The sequence below is a fragment of the Mesoplodon densirostris genome, chromosome 6 (assembly GCF_025265405.1).
Source record: "Mesoplodon densirostris isolate mMesDen1 chromosome 6, mMesDen1 primary haplotype, whole genome shotgun sequence".
NCBI classification, from domain to species: domain Eukaryota; kingdom Metazoa; phylum Chordata; class Mammalia; order Artiodactyla; family Ziphiidae; genus Mesoplodon; species Mesoplodon densirostris.
This window is the reverse complement of record NC_082666.1, coordinates 133,062,708-133,085,674: the sequence shown is the minus strand read 5'-3', so window position 1 is coordinate 133,085,674 and position 22,967 is coordinate 133,062,708. Positions and strand designations below refer to the sequence as shown.

Sequence of the window (22,967 nt, the reverse complement as noted above, 5' to 3'; positions counted from 1 at the left end):
CGCAGGAGATAGCTGACATACTCAAAATATCCAAATCAAGCACTGAAAATCATGTGCACCAGCTTGGTTATGTGAACTGCTTTGATGTTTGGGTTCCATGTAAGTTAAGCTAAAAAAAGCCTTCTTGAACATATTTCCGCATGAGATTCTCTACTTAAACGTAATGAAAATGTTCCGTTTTTAAAATAAATTGTGACGGGCAATGACAAGTGGATACTGTACAATAATGTGGAACGGAAGAGATCGTGGGGCAAGTGAAATGAACCACCACCAACCACATCAAAGGCTGGTCTTCATCCAAAGAAGGTGATGTTGCATATATGGTGGGATTGGAAGGGAGTCCTCTATTAGGAGATCCTTCCAGAAAACCAAATGAATAATTCCAACAAGTACAGCTCCCAATTAGACCAAATGAAAGCAGCACTAGACAAAAAGTGCCCAGAATTAATCAACAGAAAACGCATAATCTTCTATCAGGATAATGCAAGACCTCATGTTTCTTTGATGACCAGGCAAAAACTGTTACAGCTTGGTTGGGAAGTTCTCATTCATCTGTCGTATTCACCAGGCACTGAAACTTCGGATTTACATTTATTTCGGTCTTTACAGAATTCTCATAATGAAAAAAATTTCAATTCCCTGGAAAACTGTAAAAGGCACCTGGAACAGTCCTTTGCTCAAAAAGATAAAAAGTTTTGGGAACATGGAATTATGAAGTTGCCTGAAAAATGGCAGAAGGTAGTGGAACAAAAGGGTGAATAGGTTGTTCAATAAAACTTTTGGCAAAAATGAAAAATGTGTCTTTTATTTTTATGTAAAAACCAAAGGCAAGTTTTGGCCAACCCAATACATACATAAATACAGTAACTGTGAAATACATATTCCTTTCAAATGCATATGAAACATTTACAAAAGAGACCATAAGTTGGGCAAGAAAGCAAGTACCAAACATTTCAAAGGACTGAAATCATGTACACTATGATGTTCTGTAACCACAACACAGGCTACAAAGTAACAACAGAAAGATAACTAGAAAAACCCCCAAATGTTAGGAAATTAAATGCAAAACACTTGCAGATGGTCCACCGACACAAAAGACATCACAACGTAAATTAAGTTTATGATTTAAATCTTCCCACAGAGAAAACACCAAGTCCAGATGGCTTCACAGGTGAATTCTTCCAAATACTTAAGGAAACAGTAATACTAATCTTTCACAAAGTTTTCCAGAATATAGTCAAAATGGGAATGTTTCTGTCAATAATAAATGCTGTCTGCCATATCGATAAACAAAGTGAGCCGTCACATTACAGCTGCCCCAAAGGTGAGCCCTGAGGAGACTCAGGATAGAAACAGGACCCCCCCCCCATCAAACAGTCACTGCTGCAGCCACTCCCCCTCCCCCTCCGCCCCCCTCCCCAGTGGTGCACCCTGAGGGGACTCAGGATGAGAAAACACAGGATTCTGGCCCCACACAGCTGAGGTGCATATCAAAAGGTAAACATCAAAAATAATTATTTCAGTGAGCCCAGACTCTTGCATCCTCCCATACATAGAAGAGTGCTTAATTCCGTAACTTGAGATGTCTGGTTTTCTCGAATTAACAGCAATCTTTTGAAGTTCTGACTACCTGGTGTTTGTTGCAAAAACCCCTATATATCCTAGCTCCTCCGTTACCTCTTTGGAGCAGCCCCTCGGAGCTGTCTGAGATGCTGTGTCCTGGGTTTAAATCCTCAGTTTGGTTCACCAAATAAAACATAATTCTCAACTTTTAGGTTGTGCTTTTTTTTTTCAGTCGACATTTCCCACTTGTTTAATAAGTCAGGAAAACCTTAATTCCAAACCACTATAAGCACTTTACAAAAAAGGAAAATTATAGGCAAACTTCCCTCATGAATTATTTTCTTGGGTAGAGAGTACAGGTGTTACATGTGAAGAAGGGAAGAATAGTCAAATTCAACAAAAATTTTTAGAGAACATCCTCCATGGCTTAAATATTTAAAGCCAAATAGAGAAATTCTGGCAAGATAGCAAAGAAGATAGTTTTTTTTTGTTTTTGTTTTATTTTTTTTTAATTTCCCTGAAACCCTCCTCAAAACAGACAAAACCAAGAGAACCAAACACCCTCAAATAACATCTAAAGCAAATCTAGGTGACCTCACAACTCCCAAAACACATGTGAACAGAGACAAATCACAGTCAGCTCCAGACTCAGGTGGCAATACCATCTGTGCAAAAGAAAGCAGAGGGAAACAATGGGGCACCCGATAGACCCCAGATCAGAACCCCAAAAAGCCAGCAAGTATTCACAGGTAAGCACGATGGGCCAATTTAAGGAGAGCAGCCAAAGCAGGAGGTGTTTTTACACATTGCAATTTTCATTTAAAAGGAAGGACCAATGGAGAAGTCAAAAAGTGTGGGGCAGTCTGCTCCTAAGAATTCTCGAAACTAACCATCTGAAGTTCCCTTGGAGATCAAAGCCCCACATTGAGGAGAAATCGCTGGAAAGAAAATCCAAATTGATCTGTGCAGGGATAACAGAAACAAAGGACAGAGAAAAGAGGGGGAAAGGAGCAAAGACAGAAGAGCTCAGACTCTACGAGGCCATGGTTTTTAAACATGTCATAAAAATAACAGAAGAGGAAGCTCAAGTTATGAAGTCAGAAAAGCTATTTTTACCCACTCTTCCTTTCTAAAATTTTAGCAAATCTAATTTCACATGAAAATAAGTAACATAAAAGGATCATTGTTAAATTCTATACAAAGTGACTGTCAGAAAAAAAAAAAAGAATAAGAAGTAGAATAGGGGGACTTCTCTGGTGGCACAGTGGATAAGACTCTGTGCTCCCAATGCAGGGGGCCGGGGTTCGATCCCTGGTCAGGGAACTAGATCCCACACGCATGTCACAACTAAGGAGCCCTGGAGCCACAACTAAGGAGCCGGCCTGCAGCAACTAAGAGCCTGTGCAACCAAATTAATTAATTAAAAAAAAAAAAAAAAGAAGTAGAATAATGTCCTCATAGATGTGTTTCCTAACTTTGGCACTATTGGGTCAGATAATTCTTTGTTTTGGGAGAACACTTCTTACAATATGCACTCTGTGTGGCCTCTCCCCACTAGATACCTGTAGTAACCTTATCAGTGACAACCAAAAAGTCTCCAGACAACACCAAGTGTCCTCTGTGGGCCAGAGATAATAAAAATCCATGAAACAAATTAAAATTATAATCTACTACTTAAAGATCAAATAGAAAAACTAGGAACATCATAGAAGATATGAGAACAACATAAAAATATAAATTACAATATAATACAATTACAGTGAGAAAAGAATCTGAAATGAGGCAGTTGATAGAGCTCAGGAAAGATTAGCAAAGAAGGAAAAAATCTGAAAAATAAAGATTCTAGAAAAAACACAAGATCATATAAGCAAAACACACAATGTCTTAAGAGATACGGAAGGTAAATAGGAGAAAAAAAAATTTTTTTTTTTTTTTGTGGCATGCGGGCCTCTCACTGTTGTGGCCTCTCCTGTTGCGGAGCAAGGCTCCGGACACGCAGGCTCAGCGGCCATGGCTCATGGGCCCAGCCACTCCACGGCATGTGGGATCCTCCTGGACTGGGGCACGAACCCGTGGTCCCCTGCATCAGCAGGTGGACTCTCAACCACTGCGCCACCAGGGAAGCCCGAGAAAAAAAATTTAATTAAAGAAAATAATTGACAGAAAGGATTCAAGAGAAAGTGATAAGCAAAAAAGATCCAAAATATACCTAGAAGTCCCTGAAGTAGACTTAAGGAACAGAATAAAGAACTCAAAAAACTATAATTCAAGAATACTTTCCTCAAAAAGACTGGAAACTACATATTAAAAAACATACCATGATGAAAAAAACTACAAAACTCTAATGAAAAAGATCAAAGAATAACTAAGCAAATGAAGACATATTCCATGTTCATGGATAGGAAGACTCAATACTGTCAAGATGTCAGTTCTTCCTGACTTGATACATGGATTCAATGCAATTCCAATTAAACTCCCAGCAAGTTATGTGGATATCAACAAACTGATTCTGAAGTTTACATAAAGATGCAAAGATCCAGATTAGTCAACACAGCATTGAAGGAGGAAAACAAAGCTGGAGAAGTAACACTACCCAACTTCAAGACTTACTAAAAGCTACAGTAATCAAGATAGTGTGATACTAATGAAAGAACAGCAAACAAATCAATGGAACAAGCAGAGAGCCCAGAAGTACAGTCAACTAACATTTAACAAAGGAGCAAAGGCAATTCAATGGAGAAAGGACAGTCTTCTTAGCAACAAATGGTGCTGAAACAGCTGGACATCCACAGACAAATAAACAACTTTACACTCTTCACAAATATTAACTTACAATTGATTACAGACCTAAACGTAAAACTCAAAACTATAAAACTCCTAGAAGATAACATAGGAGAAAATCCAGGTGACCTTGGGTTTGGCAATGACTTTTTAGATACAACACCAAAGGCACAATCCATGAAAGACATTTAATAAGCTAATTTCTTTTATCTTAAAAAACTTTTGCTCTGTGAAAGACATTGTCAGAAGAATGAGAAGACAAGCCACAGACTGGGAGAACATATTTACAAATGAAATAAAAACAAAGGACTGTTAACCAAAACACATAAAAAACCTCTCAGAACAAAAATAAGAAAACAACCCAGGACTTCCCTGGTGGCGCAGTGGTTGGGAATCCACCTGCCAGTGCAGGGGACATGGGTTTGAGCCCTGGTCCAGGAGGATCCCACATGCCGTGGAGCAACTAAGCCCGTGCGCCACAACTGCTGAGCCTGCGCTCTGGAGCCCGCGAGCCACAACTACTGAAGCCCACATGCCTAGAGCCCAAGCTCCGCAACAAGAGAAGCCACCGCAATGAGAAGCCCACCCACCACAACGAAGAGTAGCCCCCACTCGCCACAACTACAGAAAGCCTGCGTGCAGCAACAAAGACCCAACGCAGCCAAAAATAAATAAGTACATAAATAAATTTATATTTAAAAAATCCATCACCTTACATAGTTACCAAAAAGAATTAAAAAACCCAAACCAAAACAAAAACAAACCCAATTAAAAAATGCACCAAAGATCTGAACAGACACCTCACCAAAGAAGATACAGAAGGCAATGAAGCCTATGAAAAGATGCTCCCCATCGTATGCCGTTAGGGAACTGCAAATTAAAACAAGGTAACACCACTGCACACCTATTATGGTGGCTAAAACCCACAGCAGTGACAACAACAAATGCTGCTGAACGATGTGGAGCAACAGGAATCCTCAGTCCACATGGGTGGGAACGCAAAATGGCACAGCCACTTTGGAAGACAGTTTGGTGGTTTCTTACACAACTAAATATACTCTTACACCATACAATCACAATTGGGCTCCTTGGCATATACTCAGATGAGTTGGAATCTTATGTCTACACAGAAACCTGAACACAGATGTTTACAGCAGTTTTATTCATAATTGCCAAAACCTGGAAACAACCAAGATATTCTTCAATAGGTGAACAACCTATTAAATAACCTTTATTGACAAACTGTGGTATATCTATATAATGGAATATTATTCAGCACTAAAAAGAAATGAGCTGTCAAGCCAGGAAAAGGCATGGAGAAAACTTAAATGCATCCTGCTAAGTGATAGAAGTCAGTCTTAAAAGGCTACACACTGTGTGATTCCAACCATATGACATTCTGGAAAAGGCAGAACTATGGAGACAGTATAATGATCAATGGTTGCTACGAGTTTGGGAGAAGGAAGGGATAGTCAGGTAGGACACAGGGATTTTTTAGGGCAGGAAACTATTCTGTATGATATTGAAACGGTGGATAAAGTTCAGTAAATTTTTGTCAAACTCCACAGAAAGTACAACAGCAAGACTAAACCCCTGAGGTACACTATGGATTGGGGTGATAACAATGTGTCGATGTCGGCTCATCGACTGTAACACGTGCACCACTCTTGCTGGGGAGTGATGGTCAGGGAGGCTCTGCACGTGTGGAAGAAGGGGGTGTATGGGAACTCTCTGTACTTGCCGCTGAAGTTTGCTGTGAACCCCAAAACACTCTAAAACAAAAGTCTATGAAAAGAAACCAACCAACCAACCAACCATGTACTAAAAAAAAACAAAAAAACAACAACAAAATGTATTTTAAGAAGTTGGATTTTAAGGAAAAAGATATCCTTTGAGTATCCAAACAAAAAGACCAAGTCATTTAAAGGGAAAAGAAAGTAAGATTGTCACCAGACTTCCTGACAGCTATGCCTTATGTCACAATACAACACTGTTATCCATTAAAGACATTCAAGGAAAGGAAATGTAAGTCAAGGATTTATATTTAGCCAAACGTACCTTCAAGAAGAAAGTCCTCACACAAACTCATGAACATGCAAAATCTTTGGCTGCATTGTTCACATGAGCTCCTCCTAAGGAATCTATCACAAAAGAGCTTCAACAATCAAAATGATGAAAGAGACATTGATATAAGGATCGGAAGACTAAAGACAACACAAGTCTATCCTGCTTGTCATTTAATCCACAAAACAGTCCTGAATGACAGTGTTTCCATTCTACACACCGAGCACCTGGAAGTCAAAGTCAGAGGAATTTGCCCCATGGTTGCTGGCAAGTGATGAAACCAGAACTTTCTTCCCACGACATGAGGATGGCTCTCACACACGTTAACGAAACCTTGGCATCTTTGCAAATTGCCTAGGATTTCGTCCTCTCCCCTAACTACCCAGTGGGCTCTTCTGTATCTTTGGCCCAGCTCAAAAGCACCTGCTCTCTCTGTGGCTTTCCCTGACCCAAAAAGCCCAGCACCATCAATGACACGGGACAGTACTGATAACCCAGAGCCCCCTCAGCTGTGGGCCCACACCGTCTCACAGGCGATACCTCTGACACACAGTCTGCTACCCGTGACCTCCGTGATGCTAACAACGGCAACTTCTTTGTCTTAAAGTCTCAGCACAGAGCGTGTTCTTGTAAGTAAATGTACTTAGAAGGAAACTTTTACAGACGGCAGATGACAGCACCTGGAAGCCTTCCACTATCACAGACAAAGTCAATTACACAGACATCTCTGCACTACCTCTTAACTTTGTGGGTACTCCTATTCTTGCCCTTTTCATGCAATATTACCCGGTATTTGTTTTCATTTGTGTCTGCCTTCTGAGAGCAACGACCCTCTTTTACTCTTTGTAGCTTTACCACCAAACACATAATAGTATGCACAGCTAATAAGTATTCAATAGTTGGTTAATATGATTTTTTAAAAAGACAAATCTTAAAAATAATTCAGTTCCAATTCTATGTAGATGGACTATTTGTATGGAGAAGTTAAGTCCTGCTTTCACACTGCCTAACTCGTATCATAGACCATTATTACATTTATTTAAGCAATAAAAATTTTACATAAGAGGAATCTGAATTTAAATGTCATAGTTCTAATGGGAATGAACATATTTAGGACTTTTAGACTACCAAATAATCTGAAATTTTTATTATTTTTGAAATGTTTTAGCCTGGAGGTACTTCTTTCTAAATAACGCCTGGAGCATTTGAGAACAGGCTCAGACTGAGGTGTAGGAATTTGTTACTAGTATTGTATTTTTGGTTGTGATTGTTATTTGGCATCAACAGCACAACTTCCAGACCCAAGAGTGTGAACAAACTGATTACAAATATACACACTCATGTACTTGCCCTTTTTTCAAACAAATGATTTTATATACTTTGTTCAAATTGGTTTTTTTCCCTTTAATATTAAAGAAATGCCATGATGATCAGTGGCTGGGAGGCTCACTCTTTATAAGGAAAGAACACCTCCTTTTGCTACTTCTGTAATAAGTATGTAGGTTCATTTCCGTAGCTAATTGTCAGCATCTGGCTAATTCCTTTTTACACAATGTGAGTAGCTTCACCTCCCAGGTTATTCTTCTGTCAGTTTTGGATAAAAGTTTCACTCCAAGCTTTAAGGAGAGGCAGATAAAAAGAAAGTGAGGGTGGGAGTGAGCATGAACCCACAGAAAAGTGAAATACACACACATTCAAGCCTTGACACAACTTCCAAAAAAGAAGAACCATCTTCGACTCCCTCTTGGTTTGAATGAGCTGTTAACTCCTGCAACACTTGATTGATAACAGAAGCACTCCCTCTTTGCGTAGCTGTTACACTGAGACCCACCACACTCACGGACCACAAGCGTGTCCCTCCTGCCTCACAGCAACGCATTCCCCCAGGCCCAGGATAACGCCTGCCGTACCTACGACAGTATCTTTTAGCCCTTCAGTCCACTCGACTCCCGAATCCCCATTAAACATACACCACTCATGTCAACGCACTGCTACTCCATCTTCCTTCACGTGAAACAGCATTCTGACTGCTCTATTTTTCCGGCTCCCCCTCTCCCATATATATTTCCTCTTCCTGTATTTTTAGATCCCACCTAGGTTACTTCAGATCAAAACCCAAGACTACCATTTGAGAGAACTCCCCAGAAAATGCAACCATTCTCCAGCTAACTAGAAAATTATTATAACAAAAGGTAGTCTATTACAAACAATTCATTTATAAAAGACACATCTTTAAAAATACAGTTCCATTTTAATATTATTTCTAGTATAGAAAAACAACTAGTTTCTCTGCTTACCACTTCTAATAGTTGTGTTTTCCAACAGTTCTGTCTGAAGTTGTAGTTCAGCTTCTCCAAGTATCTTTAGAACAGAATCTGTAGGACTTTTTCCCCAGACTTTTCTTGGAGATCCACCGGGATCTAATTTAATAACCTCTCCCACTGTATGTTCTAGAAGAAAAAGATTAAAAAAAATATCTTAAGGCAGATGTAAGATCTTCTGTCCAACTGAGTGCTTCATGGGAAAAAAAAAATATCTTAAGGCAGATGTAAGATCTTCTGTCCAACTGAGTGCTTCATGTTCTAGAAGAAAAAGATTAAAAAAAATATCTTAAGGCAGATGTAAGATCTTCTGTCCAACTGAGTGCTTCATGGGAAAAAAAGGTTACATCACAAAGAGAATATAACGATGGTGCTTAAAAATGGAGCTAGAGATTATCAAACTAAGTGAAGTCAGATAGAGAGAGATAAATATCATATGATATCACGTACATGTGGAACCTAAAACAATGGTAAAATGAACTTATTTACAAAACAGAAACAGACTTACAGACTTCAAAAACAAACTTATGGTTACCAAAAGGGAAAGGTGGGGGGAGGGATAAATTAGTAGTTTGGGAGTAACATAAACACACTATTAAATATAAAATAGGTAAACAACAAGGGCCTACTGTACAGCACAGGGAACTCTACTCAATACTCTGTTAAGACCCATATAGGAAAAGAATCTTAAAAAAAGTGGATATACGTATATGTACAACTGATTCACTTTGCTGCACACCTGAAACTAACAGAACATTGTAAATCAACTATATTCCAATATAAAATAAAAATTAAATTAAAAAAATAATAAATAGTCATCAACATAAAAAACCAAAACAAAACCCAAAAAAAGGACTTTCAGGGAATGAATAATAAATGTTAGAAAAAACCAAAAGCAACTAATACTAATAATAAATATATCTAAAGTTGCCTTTTAAAACACTTATAAATTAAACTCTAGTTTTAGGGAATATAAAAATGGAAAAAAACATAAATTATGTTTCTGTAAAGTTTTTATTTGAGAAAAAAAATTTTTAAACCTAAGATGATTAAGAATAACGGGGTAGTACAAAAATAGATAAAATATAAATTAATATTTTGCTTCTATAAATTTCACTGAATAGAAAAAAAAAATCCTAAGATAAATGTGCATATGGATTAAAAGTAGAGAAAAGTATTTCTAAGAAAATTTGTTTTACCTTATTTATCGTACGTAGGCAACTGACACTTCCTTTTTGACAATAATTTGGGGTAAACCTTTTAACTAAAATTTAGCAAAGCAAAAGCCAGAAAAGGACCTACTGAAGTTTGAGTCTTTAGAACATTTGATAATAATACATGAAGCATATAGGCACCTAGCAGTAACAGACAGGATATTATTATGGAGTGTACATCATATAAACTTTCAAAGGTGACCAAATACATGTTAATACAAATTTTTGTGTACTAGTCCATGAAAGTAAATATCTGCAGATTAGCAGGTAACTTCAGTTTTGTTCAGGGAAAATAATTAATAATAAGGAACAATTTTTAAAAGGATAGTTAAGAAGGGTAAAGAACCCAGAACCAACCCGTAACTTACAGCCACCTGGTGTTGGATAAAGGTGCCAAAGCAATCTAAAGGGGGTGGGTGGGAAACAGGGTGAAGGGGGTGGGGGTAGGTGTGGGGCCAGCACCCGGCTGCACAGACAATCCTGTGAAGAGCTCTGCTACAAGGAGGGCTTCAAAATGGGGGCAGTGGAACAGCAGGGTCCGAATGAAGCAAAGGAGGCCGCCGTGCCAAGGGCTTGGGAAAGAGGAGAGGGGAGGAGGGCTGTGAAGTACAAAGAGCGGCTGGGCGCCAGCGGCGGGAAGGGAGACTCACGAAGGCAGAGGGACAGAGCGAGAGGCTGGGGGGCCACGGGGCGCCGGCACAGGCACCGGAAGGGACGCTGGGTTCCAACGTGCACTGCGGGCCACGGTCAGGCAGGTACTAAAATGGGTGCGGGGATGCACTTTTATCCTCAAGGCTCTTTTCCGCAAGTTTCCACCACCCGGCACCCCCCTCATCTCTCTTCTCCTCACAGCTTAGCTTCTGGAAGAGGCTCCTTCTTCAGTTGCCATGTGATCCTTAATCCCTGGAGTCTATTTCTGTCCCTAGCCCTCTAGCGACACTGCTTTCATCAAGATCACCATGCCTCTACCGACAAACTCACTGCAGATATTCTAGCCCTTGTCTTGCTGTCTCTTTTTCTAGTAAATCCATACCACACTCTCAGTTTTCCTAACTCTGATGCTTCCTCATCTGCTTATCAAAGTTCCTGCCCTGACAAACTTGTAGAAGAGTTTCCCTTGAAGCCCTTACAAGTCTGTCCTCGAGAATCTCTTACATATGTCCGCTTTTATTATCTCTCAGTTAAGGTCTTCAGTTTTTGTCTAGATGAGTGCAACAGCCTCTAAAAACTGGTCTCAAGTACGTCCACTCCCAGTAAGATAGAACAGGGTGACCAGAGTTATACTGTTGCCTGGATAAGCAAAAACAACTGGACAAAATATATAAAACATCAGTCTCAAGACACTGGACAAGAAGTAAGATAAGAAGAGGTAAGAACATGGATCCTGGGAGAAGAGAAACAAACAAGACAACCCCTATGACGGCCCCTCCTGCTGCCTTGGGAGTTTCCAGCTGCAGCTCAGGAGGGGGACCCAGGCAGAGCCCAGCAGATTCCCTGAGTTCCGGCGACAGAGCTGGGACCGACCCTTGGGAGACTAAGGCAGAAGAAAAAGAAGTCCAGAGACTTCCAGAAGGTAGCCTTTAGTATTCAGCAGAGCACTGAAGTGGGCAAATGTGTGAAAAAACGACCTCAGGTAGGAAAAGAACCACCTGAGAGACTACAGGGAATACAGGACGTGAAACACTGCTTGTTCCCAACAGCCAGACTGGAAAATATCATAATTCGTGGTGAACTGGACACTCAGAAGGGCTTTCCCTCTGTGCTAGGAAGAATTTGCACTTGAGTTAAATGTGGCCCTGATCTCACCTAACAAATCTTAAAACAGACATAAACGAATCAAACTGAGCCCAACTAACTTAACTGCATTCGGAATAATTACAGAAACACAAAAAACCTAGCACCCATCAAGGTAAAATTCACAATGTCTGGCATCCAATCAAAAATTGCCAATCATGCAAAGAAGCAGAAGAATATGACCCACAATAAGGAGAAAAATTAACCAATGAAAATGGACTCAGAATGGAGACAGACATTAGTATTCTCACACAAGCACACTAATAAAGTTTTTATAACTGTATTCCATATGATCAAAACGTTTAGGACAGACATGGTAGATACTTAAACCCAAATTGAACTTCTAGGGATGAAACCCACAGTATCTGAGATGAAAAATACATTGGATGGGATTAATACTAGATTAGGCAATGCCGAAAACAATAAGTGAATTTGAAACTATCCAGAATGAAAGGCACAGGAACAAACAGAGTCTTAAACAATGAAAAGCACATCAGTGACCTACGGGACAACCTGATGCACGTGCGGTTGCGGCCCCCAGAGGACCGGGAGGCAGCACGGGAAACGCCTGGAGAAATGTTGGGGAGACGCGTCCAATCCGATGAACATGGGACACCACAGACCCACGATGCTCAGAGAACCCCGAGGAAAAGAGACAGGACGAAAACCACGGTCAGGCACTGCACAGCCGAACTGCTCAAAACCAGTGATAAACACAAGTCGTAAAAGCAGTCAGAGAACAAGGGCATGTTACGGAGAGAGGAACACAGGTAAATCTGAGTTCTTGTCGGGAACAAGGCGAGTAAAAGGACGACAGAGCAACATCGTTAAAGCACCCAAAAGTGACACTGCCCACCTAGAACTCCATACCCAGAGAAGACATCTTTTACAAGTTAAGGTATACAATTTTAAACTTGAAAAAATTTAAATTATACCTTATAAAATTATATAATTAAATCTATATTAATTTAAAAATAAGGTATAAAATTAAGTAAAAATACTCTTCAATAGACAAAAGTTGAAAGAATTTATCACCTGCATTGCAAGCAATGTTAAAAGAAGGAAGGTGATACCACGGATACATACATCTAAACAAAGAAATTAAGAACAGCAGAAACGGTAACTCCATGGATAAGTACAATAAACGCTCTTTTTCTTAGTATTTACACGTCGAAAGGATAACGGGAGTTCTGACTCCTGGGAAGATGGAGTACTAAGCACGCGTCAGCCGTGCCCCCCGCTGACACAGTTCTCAGGACCAGGACCCGCATGGGAGCAGCTGCACGAGGACGCTGAGCAGCAGCCAGCAGCTGGAGGAGCGAAGAAGACAGAAACTCAAAGCGCGCCCAGCACGTGGTACCCTCCATCCCCCTCCCGTTTTCCCCGGTCAGGAACCCACAGGAGGGCACTGGGCTGTGGAGGGAGGAAGCTCTAGGAGGGGCCTTCCACTCTGTCTCAAGGGCCGGGCCGGGGAACCCTGAAGCCTGGAGAGAGAGTGAGGGTGAGGATCTCTCGCTCTTCCCTCCACTGCCTCCCTTCCAGCCCCCACGCGCTGCCACGGGTAGTCAGAACCCAGAGCCCGTAAGGCTGGGGAGAGGACGCTTCCGTCCTGTTTGGTGGAGACGTGGTACCCAGACGGCAGGGCTGTTTCCTCCGGCTCTTGGCCACCCTGCTCCAAGCACAGGGCGGAGTGAGGTAACCAGAGCCTCAGCTTGCTGACCAGCGGACCAGAGACAGAAAACACCAGGGAGCCAGTGCAGACACAGGAACTCCAGAAGGCAACGCCCTGAAGTTGCCTGCTATTACCTGAGCTCACCTCCTGTGCATACGTGGATCTGATCCTGTGCTGCGTATCAAACACTGAAAACTGAGCCAGCAAACCGAGGAACACCCAGGTCCCAGACCAGTCACCACGTGGTACACAGCCGGACAGGTCAAAGCAGCACTGCCAGGCTCTGAAAAAGGAGCCGATACTGAAAGCACAGGCCACAGAAGGCAGATGGGAACTCAGGACCTGACCCTAACTGGGACGACTGCAAAACTATCAATTTTCTCCATCAGATGTAAACAAGACCCAGAGCCTTGTAAGAGAATATTCAGAATGTCTAGGGTATAAGTCAAAATTACTCAGCATAAGAAGAACCAGGAAAATCTTAACTCTCTTGGGAGGTGGCTACTAGCAGCCGACAGCAATGTAACACAGATGCGAGAATGATCTAACAAGGATTTTAGAACAGTTGTTATAAAAACGCCCCAGGAAGCAATCATGAGCACTCTAGACAGCAAAGGAGGAAGAGAAAGTTGGAGAGAAGAAAGAAGATATAAAGACAATTTTATGAAATCACAATGTCAGTGTCCCTAAAAAAAGAAAAAAAAAAAAAACGTCCTGGAAACACGGCCCCACGAGTGCCTCGGCACAGCGCCTGCGCAGCGCTGTCGGAGTGGAGAAGCGTTAGCACAGTCCCCGCGGCCTGCGACGCCTAAGCTATTTCCTACCTGGCCGCGGACACAGCCCTCTGCAGGCACGGTCCACTCCAGCTGCGGCTTCTCCGTGCTCTGGGCCCGCTCACCGGAGGCTTCGGGGATTCTCACCTTCGCGTCCGCGCTAGCTGCATCGGCTCCCCAGGGTCCCAGGCTCTCCCCCGCGTCCTGGGCTCAGGGCAGCCCACGCGTCTCTGCCCTCAGCACGCCACGCCATCCATAAACCACCGCCTGGCGACGGACCAATGCCCTGACATGCACTCTGCTCTCAGGGAGGGGCTCTGTCTCAACCACTGCGGTGTCCTCACTGCTCAGAAGTGTGTGCGGCAGGTAGTGGGACTCAATACAGAACTGCTTGCTGTGGGGCCTGTGGACTTTCCTCCAACACTAGAAAGAATTCTACTGATGTGGTCCGTCAGAAAACTCAGGTAGAACCGCACATACTTAGCTGATGGACAGACCGGCCCTTTAGAAAGTGAGCCCCCTGCGAGCACGTGTGTCTGTTGGTTCCCTGCTGCACCTCCAGCGCCAGGAACAAGGTGAGAAAAGGGCAGCGGCTCAGGAATCATCGCTGCGCAAAGGGATCACTGCGCGAGACCCTCTCGACACCCCTGCTCAACGCCGACAGGACCTTCTGAGTCTTTGCTGAAGTTCACTACTCTGATTCTCACCAAGAACTACCCCTGCTAACGGGTGACTCTAACGTGGGAGAAAGGCCTAAAGTACAGTAACACAATTTAAATGTGCGCCACTAGTTCCCGCTCTCACGCTACAGACTGTTGTGGAAAACCCTTGCCATGTGAAAGCTGAATGGTCTTCTCCACGTTTCACCTATTACAGAAACCCTTCCAGCCTCTCTCAGCCCCTCTAAGCGTGCCGGCCCACACCAGGCAGGCCACGAGCACGCTCATACGCACTTTCAGTCACAGAGAAGGATGTGTCCAGTGCCAATTCATCCACGGGAATCACCAGGTGGCCTCCAGCCTCCCATTTCTTGCGATCTGACGAAACCGATTTTTCTTTTTCCTGCTCTTTGGCGTCTTCGTGAACAATTATTGCACCCATTTCAGAGTGACTTTGCTTTCCGTTTTCATCTTCTTGAGCTTTAAGATTTTGATTTAATCTACGTAGTATTTCGCGCTTACTCTGAAACAGTTAAAATGTTGTATTTTAATAGGTATACGATTAAGTAAAATGATTGAGAGAGAAAATTTGAAAATTGTACCTACCGAAATAGCACTGTTAGTCTTTTGCATTTCTTCTGAGGTTTCTTGGGCATCAGTCAAACTTCTGTCCTTTAAACACAGATAGTTACAGAGTAAGAAATAATGTTATTTTAAAAGTCCACCTTAAAATTTTTGATATTTTTACTTTTTGTTTTCATTAACATTTCATGCTCCTTGGGAATTTTTTATTCCTGTAAAATATTAACACAGCTTTCTTCATTATCAGCAATGAGAAATAGTTACATATTATCATTTAATAGATGTAATATATACTAGAAGAGCCAATTCTCAATTATTTGTCATATTTTTGGATTGCTTGATCACATATTTAACTATATTCTCTTCCTCTTTGGCCCCTGATTCTTGGTAATTTTACATTTACGGTAGAAATTTTAAAAATTAATTCATATACTCAGAGCTAGGGAAGTTTTGATGGATGAATAATTCAAGACAGGCTGTGTTATTTTGAAGCTGTCTTTATGTTTCAGGTACATATATTCTTATTAAGCCATACTACTTACTAAACATAATTGAGGACTGGCTTTTCTCCCTAAGCAAAGAGTAAAAATAAAGAGTTCTGAGTCCTTGGTACTAAAGATAAAATAAATTTTGTTTTATGATTAGTATAATCAGAGTAATCTAGACGATCTAGAATTTGTAAATATATGAAAAGAAGAAATTAGTAGTTATGAAAACTGCGAAAGCAAAGGTATCTGGAAGACTCAGGGCAAGGAAAAGCGGTTCTCAAAGTTCTAAGGAAGTGATATTTAGCAAGAAGACACATAAAGAAAAACCATTTAGTTACATGGATTACCTCAAATATTATTAAAGAGTGGTCAGTTTTAAAGTAATACATGTAAAAACAGACAAAGAGCATTTTACCCAGTAAAGTGGCAGGCATTAGCAGTCGCTACGACCAGAGAGGTGAGCAGCTACGTGGGATGTGAGACTGGGGACCAGGAAGGGCCCGCACAGGGGCATCTGAAGTCAGAGTGAACAACGCAGCACACGCTCGTTACCAGAGAGAAGAGAGACTACACCTGCTTGAGCAACAGTGGCTTCCTATATCAAGTCCTTGAGGGTGACCAAGGCTGGTATTTCCCACTCAATCTTATTTTCAAGATAAACACAAAGGCTGTAAAAGACTGGTGTGCCAATAACGTCAGTGCTGTCTGCAAAAACTTCGTGAAATTCAACAAATAAAAGGCACAGACTTCAACGACCAGGAAAGGACAGAATCAGGGTAACGTGTAATATGACTCGGACTCTTCCCTCTGCCTACAGAGCTCTAGGCTGCAATTCCACACCACGAGCCCCTTTCCCGGAACCTCAGAACAGAGCTTTTCACATTTCAGAGAGATGCCCAAAACATACTTCCAAGTTTAAACGTTTTACTTGCCCACAGTTCTCTGTTTTACTATCCATATGACATGACAGAGATTCAAAAGTAGAAGGTTAAAGAAATAATTGATGCATTAAGTGCAATTATGCAGAGTCCTCTAACATTTGCTATGCCAAAAAGTTTTAAATATGTATACACATCCTGGACACTATTCCCAGAGTTAATTAAGTACCAGAGAGACATTATTTTTTTTAAAAAAGTGAACCTATGCTAATTGTGAGTGCTAGGGTATAAAAACATTTTCTGCAATTGTTTTTCATAGATTTCTATATGTTTTTTGGTCCAATAGTCTTTTAAAGTAAAAAAGAGAATCATTTCAATATATTCTTACCTACCAGGTGGTCTTAGATATAAAACCTAAGACCAGTGAGGCTCCAATATTCAGAGTAAACCACACATAAAAATCTTAAGAAGTAATTTTTTCCCTAGAAAAACCTAATGGGACATTAGGAATTAATGTAATTTCAATAAATTTAATCCTTTTAAGAATCTTTTGACTTTGAGGAGTTCTAGATTTTACAAAACTTACCATACCCACTTCTTTCAAAGCAGAAGTCACAGAAATAACAGGTCTCATCTGTTGCTTTGATGGAGAGCCACCTGTTTCCTGCTGTCCTGAAGGTGGAGACATATCAGAGTTCTTTATTCCTTTGGCCACCAACTGTAACAAAGAATGTAAGTACATTGGGGAATTCATATTTGCATGAAGAGATAAAATGGTGTATATAAGGTCACTGTCTACACACTCTAACCACAAGGAGTTTTCTTCAATCCTCAAATTTTGTTGTGCAAAAGGCAATGTACTAGGTGCTGGGGAAAGATCAGCGGACACAGAGAAACATCTCTGGACTCACATGTAAACCTAATCATGCGCCACGTGGTACTAAATAACTCCTTTCCATTGTATTAACAATGTTTCACAAACACCCTTCTAAAAGATTAAACATTAGTCCTCTGCCTCTAATTTTAATCCATTATAAAATTTGGCGAGAAGAAAAAAAGATTATTTACTAATCTTATACTTCAAAAAGAAATGCTTCTGCAAATTCTACAAGTTTGGCACAATCTTAAAGTCTGAACATCAGTTACCCAACATGAGGGCCCGGATTATAAAAATGTCAACATGAATAAGAAAGGAAGAATTGAAAAGTACAGGTAATAAGATTTACTTCACTAAAAATACCATTTGTTATATTCATATATGTTTTTGCTTTTATCTTGACATTTAGACTCTGTAAACAATGTGAAATAATGTTCTGAACTTTCAGTAAATATAAGGAAATGGCATTTCGCAGTATGCTCACAGGAACATGGCAGCATGTCACTCCCAACTTCTATCTCTTTTTCAAACCAGTAAACAAGAATTTCTGTTGAGTAAATACCAATATTTCAAACACAATACTTATTGAGCATCTTCTAAGCATAAGATAGTAATCCAATTCTAATATTTACTTTTCTGTACTTTCATTTTACACCAATACCTGTTTTGCTCAAAAGGAGATCGAAATAGCTAACACAGTATTGAAGGAGAAGAACTAAGTTGGAGGAATACTACCTGACTTCAAGACTTACTAGAAACTACAGTAATCAAGATAGTGTGATACTAATGAAAGTACAGCAAACAAATCAATTGAACAGAACAGAGCCCAGAAATAGAGTCAACTAACATTTAACAAAGGAGCAAAGGCAATTCAATGGAGAAAGGACAGTCTTCTTAGCAACAAATGGTGCTGGAATAACTGGACACCCACAGGCAAACAAACAACCTTACACCCTTCACAAATATTAACTCACAATTGATTACAGACCTACATGTAAAACTCAAAACTATAAAACTCCTAGAAGATAACATAGGAGAAAATCCAGGTGACCCTGGGTTTGGCAATGACTTTTTAGATACAACACCAAAGGCACAACCATGAAAGAGAATTAATAGGCTGGTTTCATCAACATTAAAAACTTCTGCTCTGTGAAAGACACTGTCAAAAGAATGAGAAGACAAGCCACAGACTGGGAGAACATATTTACAAAGGAAATAAAATCAAAGGACTGTTAATCAAAATACACAAAAACTCTTAAAACTCAAAAATATGAAAACAACCCAATTAAAAAATAAGCAAAGAACTACTGAGCCTGCATGCCACAACTACTGAAGCCCACGTGCCTAGAGCCCATGCCCCGCAACAAGAGAAGCCACTGCAATGAGAAGCCCTCGCACCACAACGAAGTGTAGCCCCCGCTCGCCACAACTAGAGAAAGCCCCCGCGCAGCAACGAAGACCCAACACAGCCGAACATAAATAAATAAAATAAATTTTTTAAAAAAAGGGCAAAAGATCTGAACAGACACCTCACCAAAGAAGATACAGAAGGCAATGAAGCCTATGAGAAGATGCTCCCCATCGTATGCCGTTAGGGAACTGCAAATTAAAACAAGGTAATACCACTGCACACCTACTATGGTGGCTAAAACCCACTACAGTGACAACAACAAATGCTGCTGAACGATGTGGAGCAACAGGAACTCTCAGTCCACATGCGTGGGAACGCAAAATGGCACAGTGACTTTGCAAGACAGTTTGGTGGTTTCTTACACAACTAAATATACTCTTACACCATACAATCACAATTGGGCTCCTTGGCATATACTCAGATGAGTTGGAATCTTATGTCTACACAGAAACTTGCACACAGATGTTTGTAGAAGTTTTATTTCTAATTGCCAAAACTTGGAAGCAACCAAGATGAATGGATTAAAAAACCATTACATACATGGAAGACTATTCAGTGCTAAAAAGAAATGGGGTATCTAGCCATGCAAACACAAGGAGGAACCCTAAATGTATATTCCTGAGTGAGAGAAGTCAGTCTGAAAGGCTACATCCTTTAAGTTTCTAGCCATATGACATTCTGAAAAAGGCAAAACTACAGAGACAGTAAAGAGATCAGTGGTCGCAGGGGTTGGTGAGGGAGTGGTGGGGGTGGGAGGGATGAGCAGGCAGAGCACAGAGGGCTTGCAGGGCCTGAAGACACCATATATGATGCTATAATGATGGATACATGTCATTACACATTTGTCCAAACCACAGAAGGCACAACACCAACAGTGAACCGTACTGTAAACTATGAACTTTCGGTGAGGATGTGTCCATGCAGGTCCATCCACTGTAACAAATGTACCATCTAGTGGGGGATGTTGATAATGGGGGAGGCTGTATGCATGTGGGGGACAAGGGGGTACATGGGAAATCTCTGCACTGTCCTTCAATTCTGCGGTGCACCTAAAAATGTTCCAAAGAAAATAAAGTCCTTATTAAAAACAGAAGAGGAAGATGGAAACACTGCTTTAATCCCACAGTTCAGCACTGTTGAAGTACACTGATATTTAATGTTGTTATAAATAACTTTAAAAAAATCTAGAGCTCACAAAACTGAGTATTATCTCCCTGAAAAATTATATAGTAACGTTTTAAAACTTTGATTGTCTTATTACCACAGAGTATATTCAAAAAAGTATAAATTCTGAGGAAATATAAACATACTTCAATTGGCTCTGATCAAATAGCAGCATTTTTAGGACAAGTATGTTACTTCCCTAGATGATTATTTTGAAGGAAACAAATTAATCTGGATGTGCAAACTCTGCCATTATATTTAAATCAGTAATTACTGATTGGAGAATTTGAGAATTATTTGAGGGTTATAGGTCAATCAAGTTAGGAAAAAAACCCAATATATTATAGACCAGAACTAATTGCAGTAAGCAATTCTCAAAAAAAAAAAAAAAAAAGGAGGAAAAACCAAAATGATGACAAAGTGCTTTCTCTGAAAGGATTATAAACTAGAAGAGAACAGGGAACACATAAATCGATCGGCATGTTGCAGTGAAATAAAGTGGGCAGATGTGTGCTCAATGCTCTGGGGAAGAAGGAACTCCAGACCAGGGAAAGGGCGTGAGGTCGGGCAGCCCCGCACACAGCCCCGCGAGTGCACACAGGCAGGAGGCGCCCACGGCTCCGGCCCACCTGCCCTCATTGTTTCTTAGCCTCTCTGGACCTCAAACCTCTCTAAGATGGGAATGCGGTACTCACTGGATTAAATGTGTAAAGCGCACAGCTGTGTGCCTAATAAATAGTAGTAATTAATATAGTTCAGCAAACACTTATTTAGTTTCCATTAAATAGGGTTATTTGCCTTAAACACTCAGAATCCGGTTTCAGTCCCTGATGAGATGAGGAAGTTTACACAAAGCAAGGTTCTGATCTCTAGAGTACAGCACAGAACAAAACCCTCCCATCAGTGCAGAATCAGAAATGAAAGCGTTAGCACCGTATGCAAAGGTTTCATAGAAGTCAGTATGAAGCAGAAACCTGAAACACAAATACCTTACATTACAAATTTTTAAAAATCTAAAAAAGTGATCAATAGAGTAATTTACTTGTATAAATAAACAAGAGTGATAATATGAATTTAACCAATTTCACTGAAGCAAGAATATCACCAACCTCCCTTCTCAGCCTCTGATACAATTTTCATTGATGCTTACAGAGACTATCTCAAAAGTCATTCCCCAAATCACTGGTCAGCTGCCTAGAATAAGAACATTAAGGAAACTCTTAATAAAAGAAAAAAAAATTCACCCATATACCCCTGCTCTGGCTAATTGCACTTCATTTATCTATAGTTCTTTTTAATGTTTATCCACACACACACACATAATTCTTATACAATTTAAACAAGACACTGGCACAACTCTCTGAAACTGGAGATATGTGACCTAAGAAGAATTTAAAAACCTCTATGGAATACTTAGCAAATTTATCCTTAGTTAATGGCAAAAGTCACATATAAAGGGATTGAAAACCCTTTATTTTGACCTTATAGTCTTAAGTTGTAAAATATATTAGAGACATTCCTATATTAGTCTCAACCTTAAGAGAAACCTAAAGTAATAGAAAAAAATATCTGCTTATTGATAAAGTGCTATGAGTTAAACAGGGCCTGAGACCAATGACAATCGAATTCAGTCCAGCAGGACTGGGCTACTACATGGGAGATCTCTGTTAAATTCTCTGCACGCTACTCATCTTTGAAAGGAAATCTTTTCTTTTAATCAACAAAAGGCATTTTAATGAAGAAAAAGTTGCACACATGACTATTAAAATTCTACTCCGTAGTATATTAAAATCTGTCTGGCTGCCATACATATGGCTAACGACTGGTACAGACAGAGTCTCTAAGATATCTGATTCACTGTGTAAGATAGTCATTGGCACCTTTATAAGAAGGATCGTCTGCAGCCTTCAGGAAATGCTTATGTTCTATAATCAAACACGTACTAGTCTCTCCCTGGGTCAGCTAAGCTAAGAATACCAAAAGAACCTGAGATAACAAACAAGCAAAGAAAGATATATGAAATCTAAACCAAAGAACAAAAACAAACAGAACACCCAACTGACTCTTAGAAATATTTTATAAAAAAACTAATTCAGGTATTGAAAAATTAAGGGTAATTCAGGGTAACTACTGAGACGTGGCAACACCTTTATAAGCCAAGGTAACACCCATCAGGAACTTCCTAGCACAGGAGAACGTGGGCCTTCTGTGTAAACATCATGGATAGATTATGTTTAGCCAGAAACGTTAATGCGATTCAGTATTAACCAGACCTTGAGATAGAAGATAATGATGTATCTTTAAATTTGTCAAAAGAGAAAACATTAGATGGAGCCCTTAATTCAGAAAGATGACTGAATATGGTAAAACAACACAAAAATTAATTAAATTAAGAAAACAAAACAAAGTTTCATAGAAGAAAAAACCATAAAACTTCAAAACAAAAAACAAATAACCCAATTTTGTTACAAATTGATCACCTGGTTATGTCTGGAATACCTACTTCATTCTAACAGTTCTTCAAAACTCAAAGTTTAAAAAAAAAATTGCATTAGGAGTAAAACATTGACCTGAAAGTTTCATAAGTCAGGTTTAAGAAACAAAGTGCTTTAGAAGATTTTTTTTCCCTAGCTATTTTATCACCAGGTTAATAAATTCAAGACTTTTCCATACTGCTTATATTTCCACAAGATTTTTAATTATCACTGTAAAACTCCTTCTATTTT

At 40.1% G+C, this 22,967-nt stretch overlaps 1 protein-coding gene across 5 annotated transcripts in view; it reads right to left on the bottom strand.

Moving 5' to 3' along the window:
• The window catches only part of NEK1 (NIMA related kinase 1), a 209,758-nt gene that overhangs the window by 51,569 nt on the left and 135,222 nt on the right, over positions 1 to 22,967 (bottom strand). For all 5 annotated transcript variants that reach the window (XM_060102678.1, XM_060102680.1, XM_060102679.1 and 2 more), the window contains 4 exons: positions 17,376 to 17,507; positions 15,448 to 15,513; positions 15,136 to 15,364; positions 8,706 to 8,858 (listed from right to left, as the gene is read on the bottom strand). In XM_060102678.1, coding sequence (XP_059958661.1) covers positions 8,706 to 8,858; positions 15,136 to 15,364; positions 15,448 to 15,513; positions 17,376 to 17,507 — 580 coding nt within the window. The remainder of the gene's footprint in view (positions 1 to 8,705; positions 8,859 to 15,135; positions 15,365 to 15,447; positions 15,514 to 17,375; positions 17,508 to 22,967) is intronic.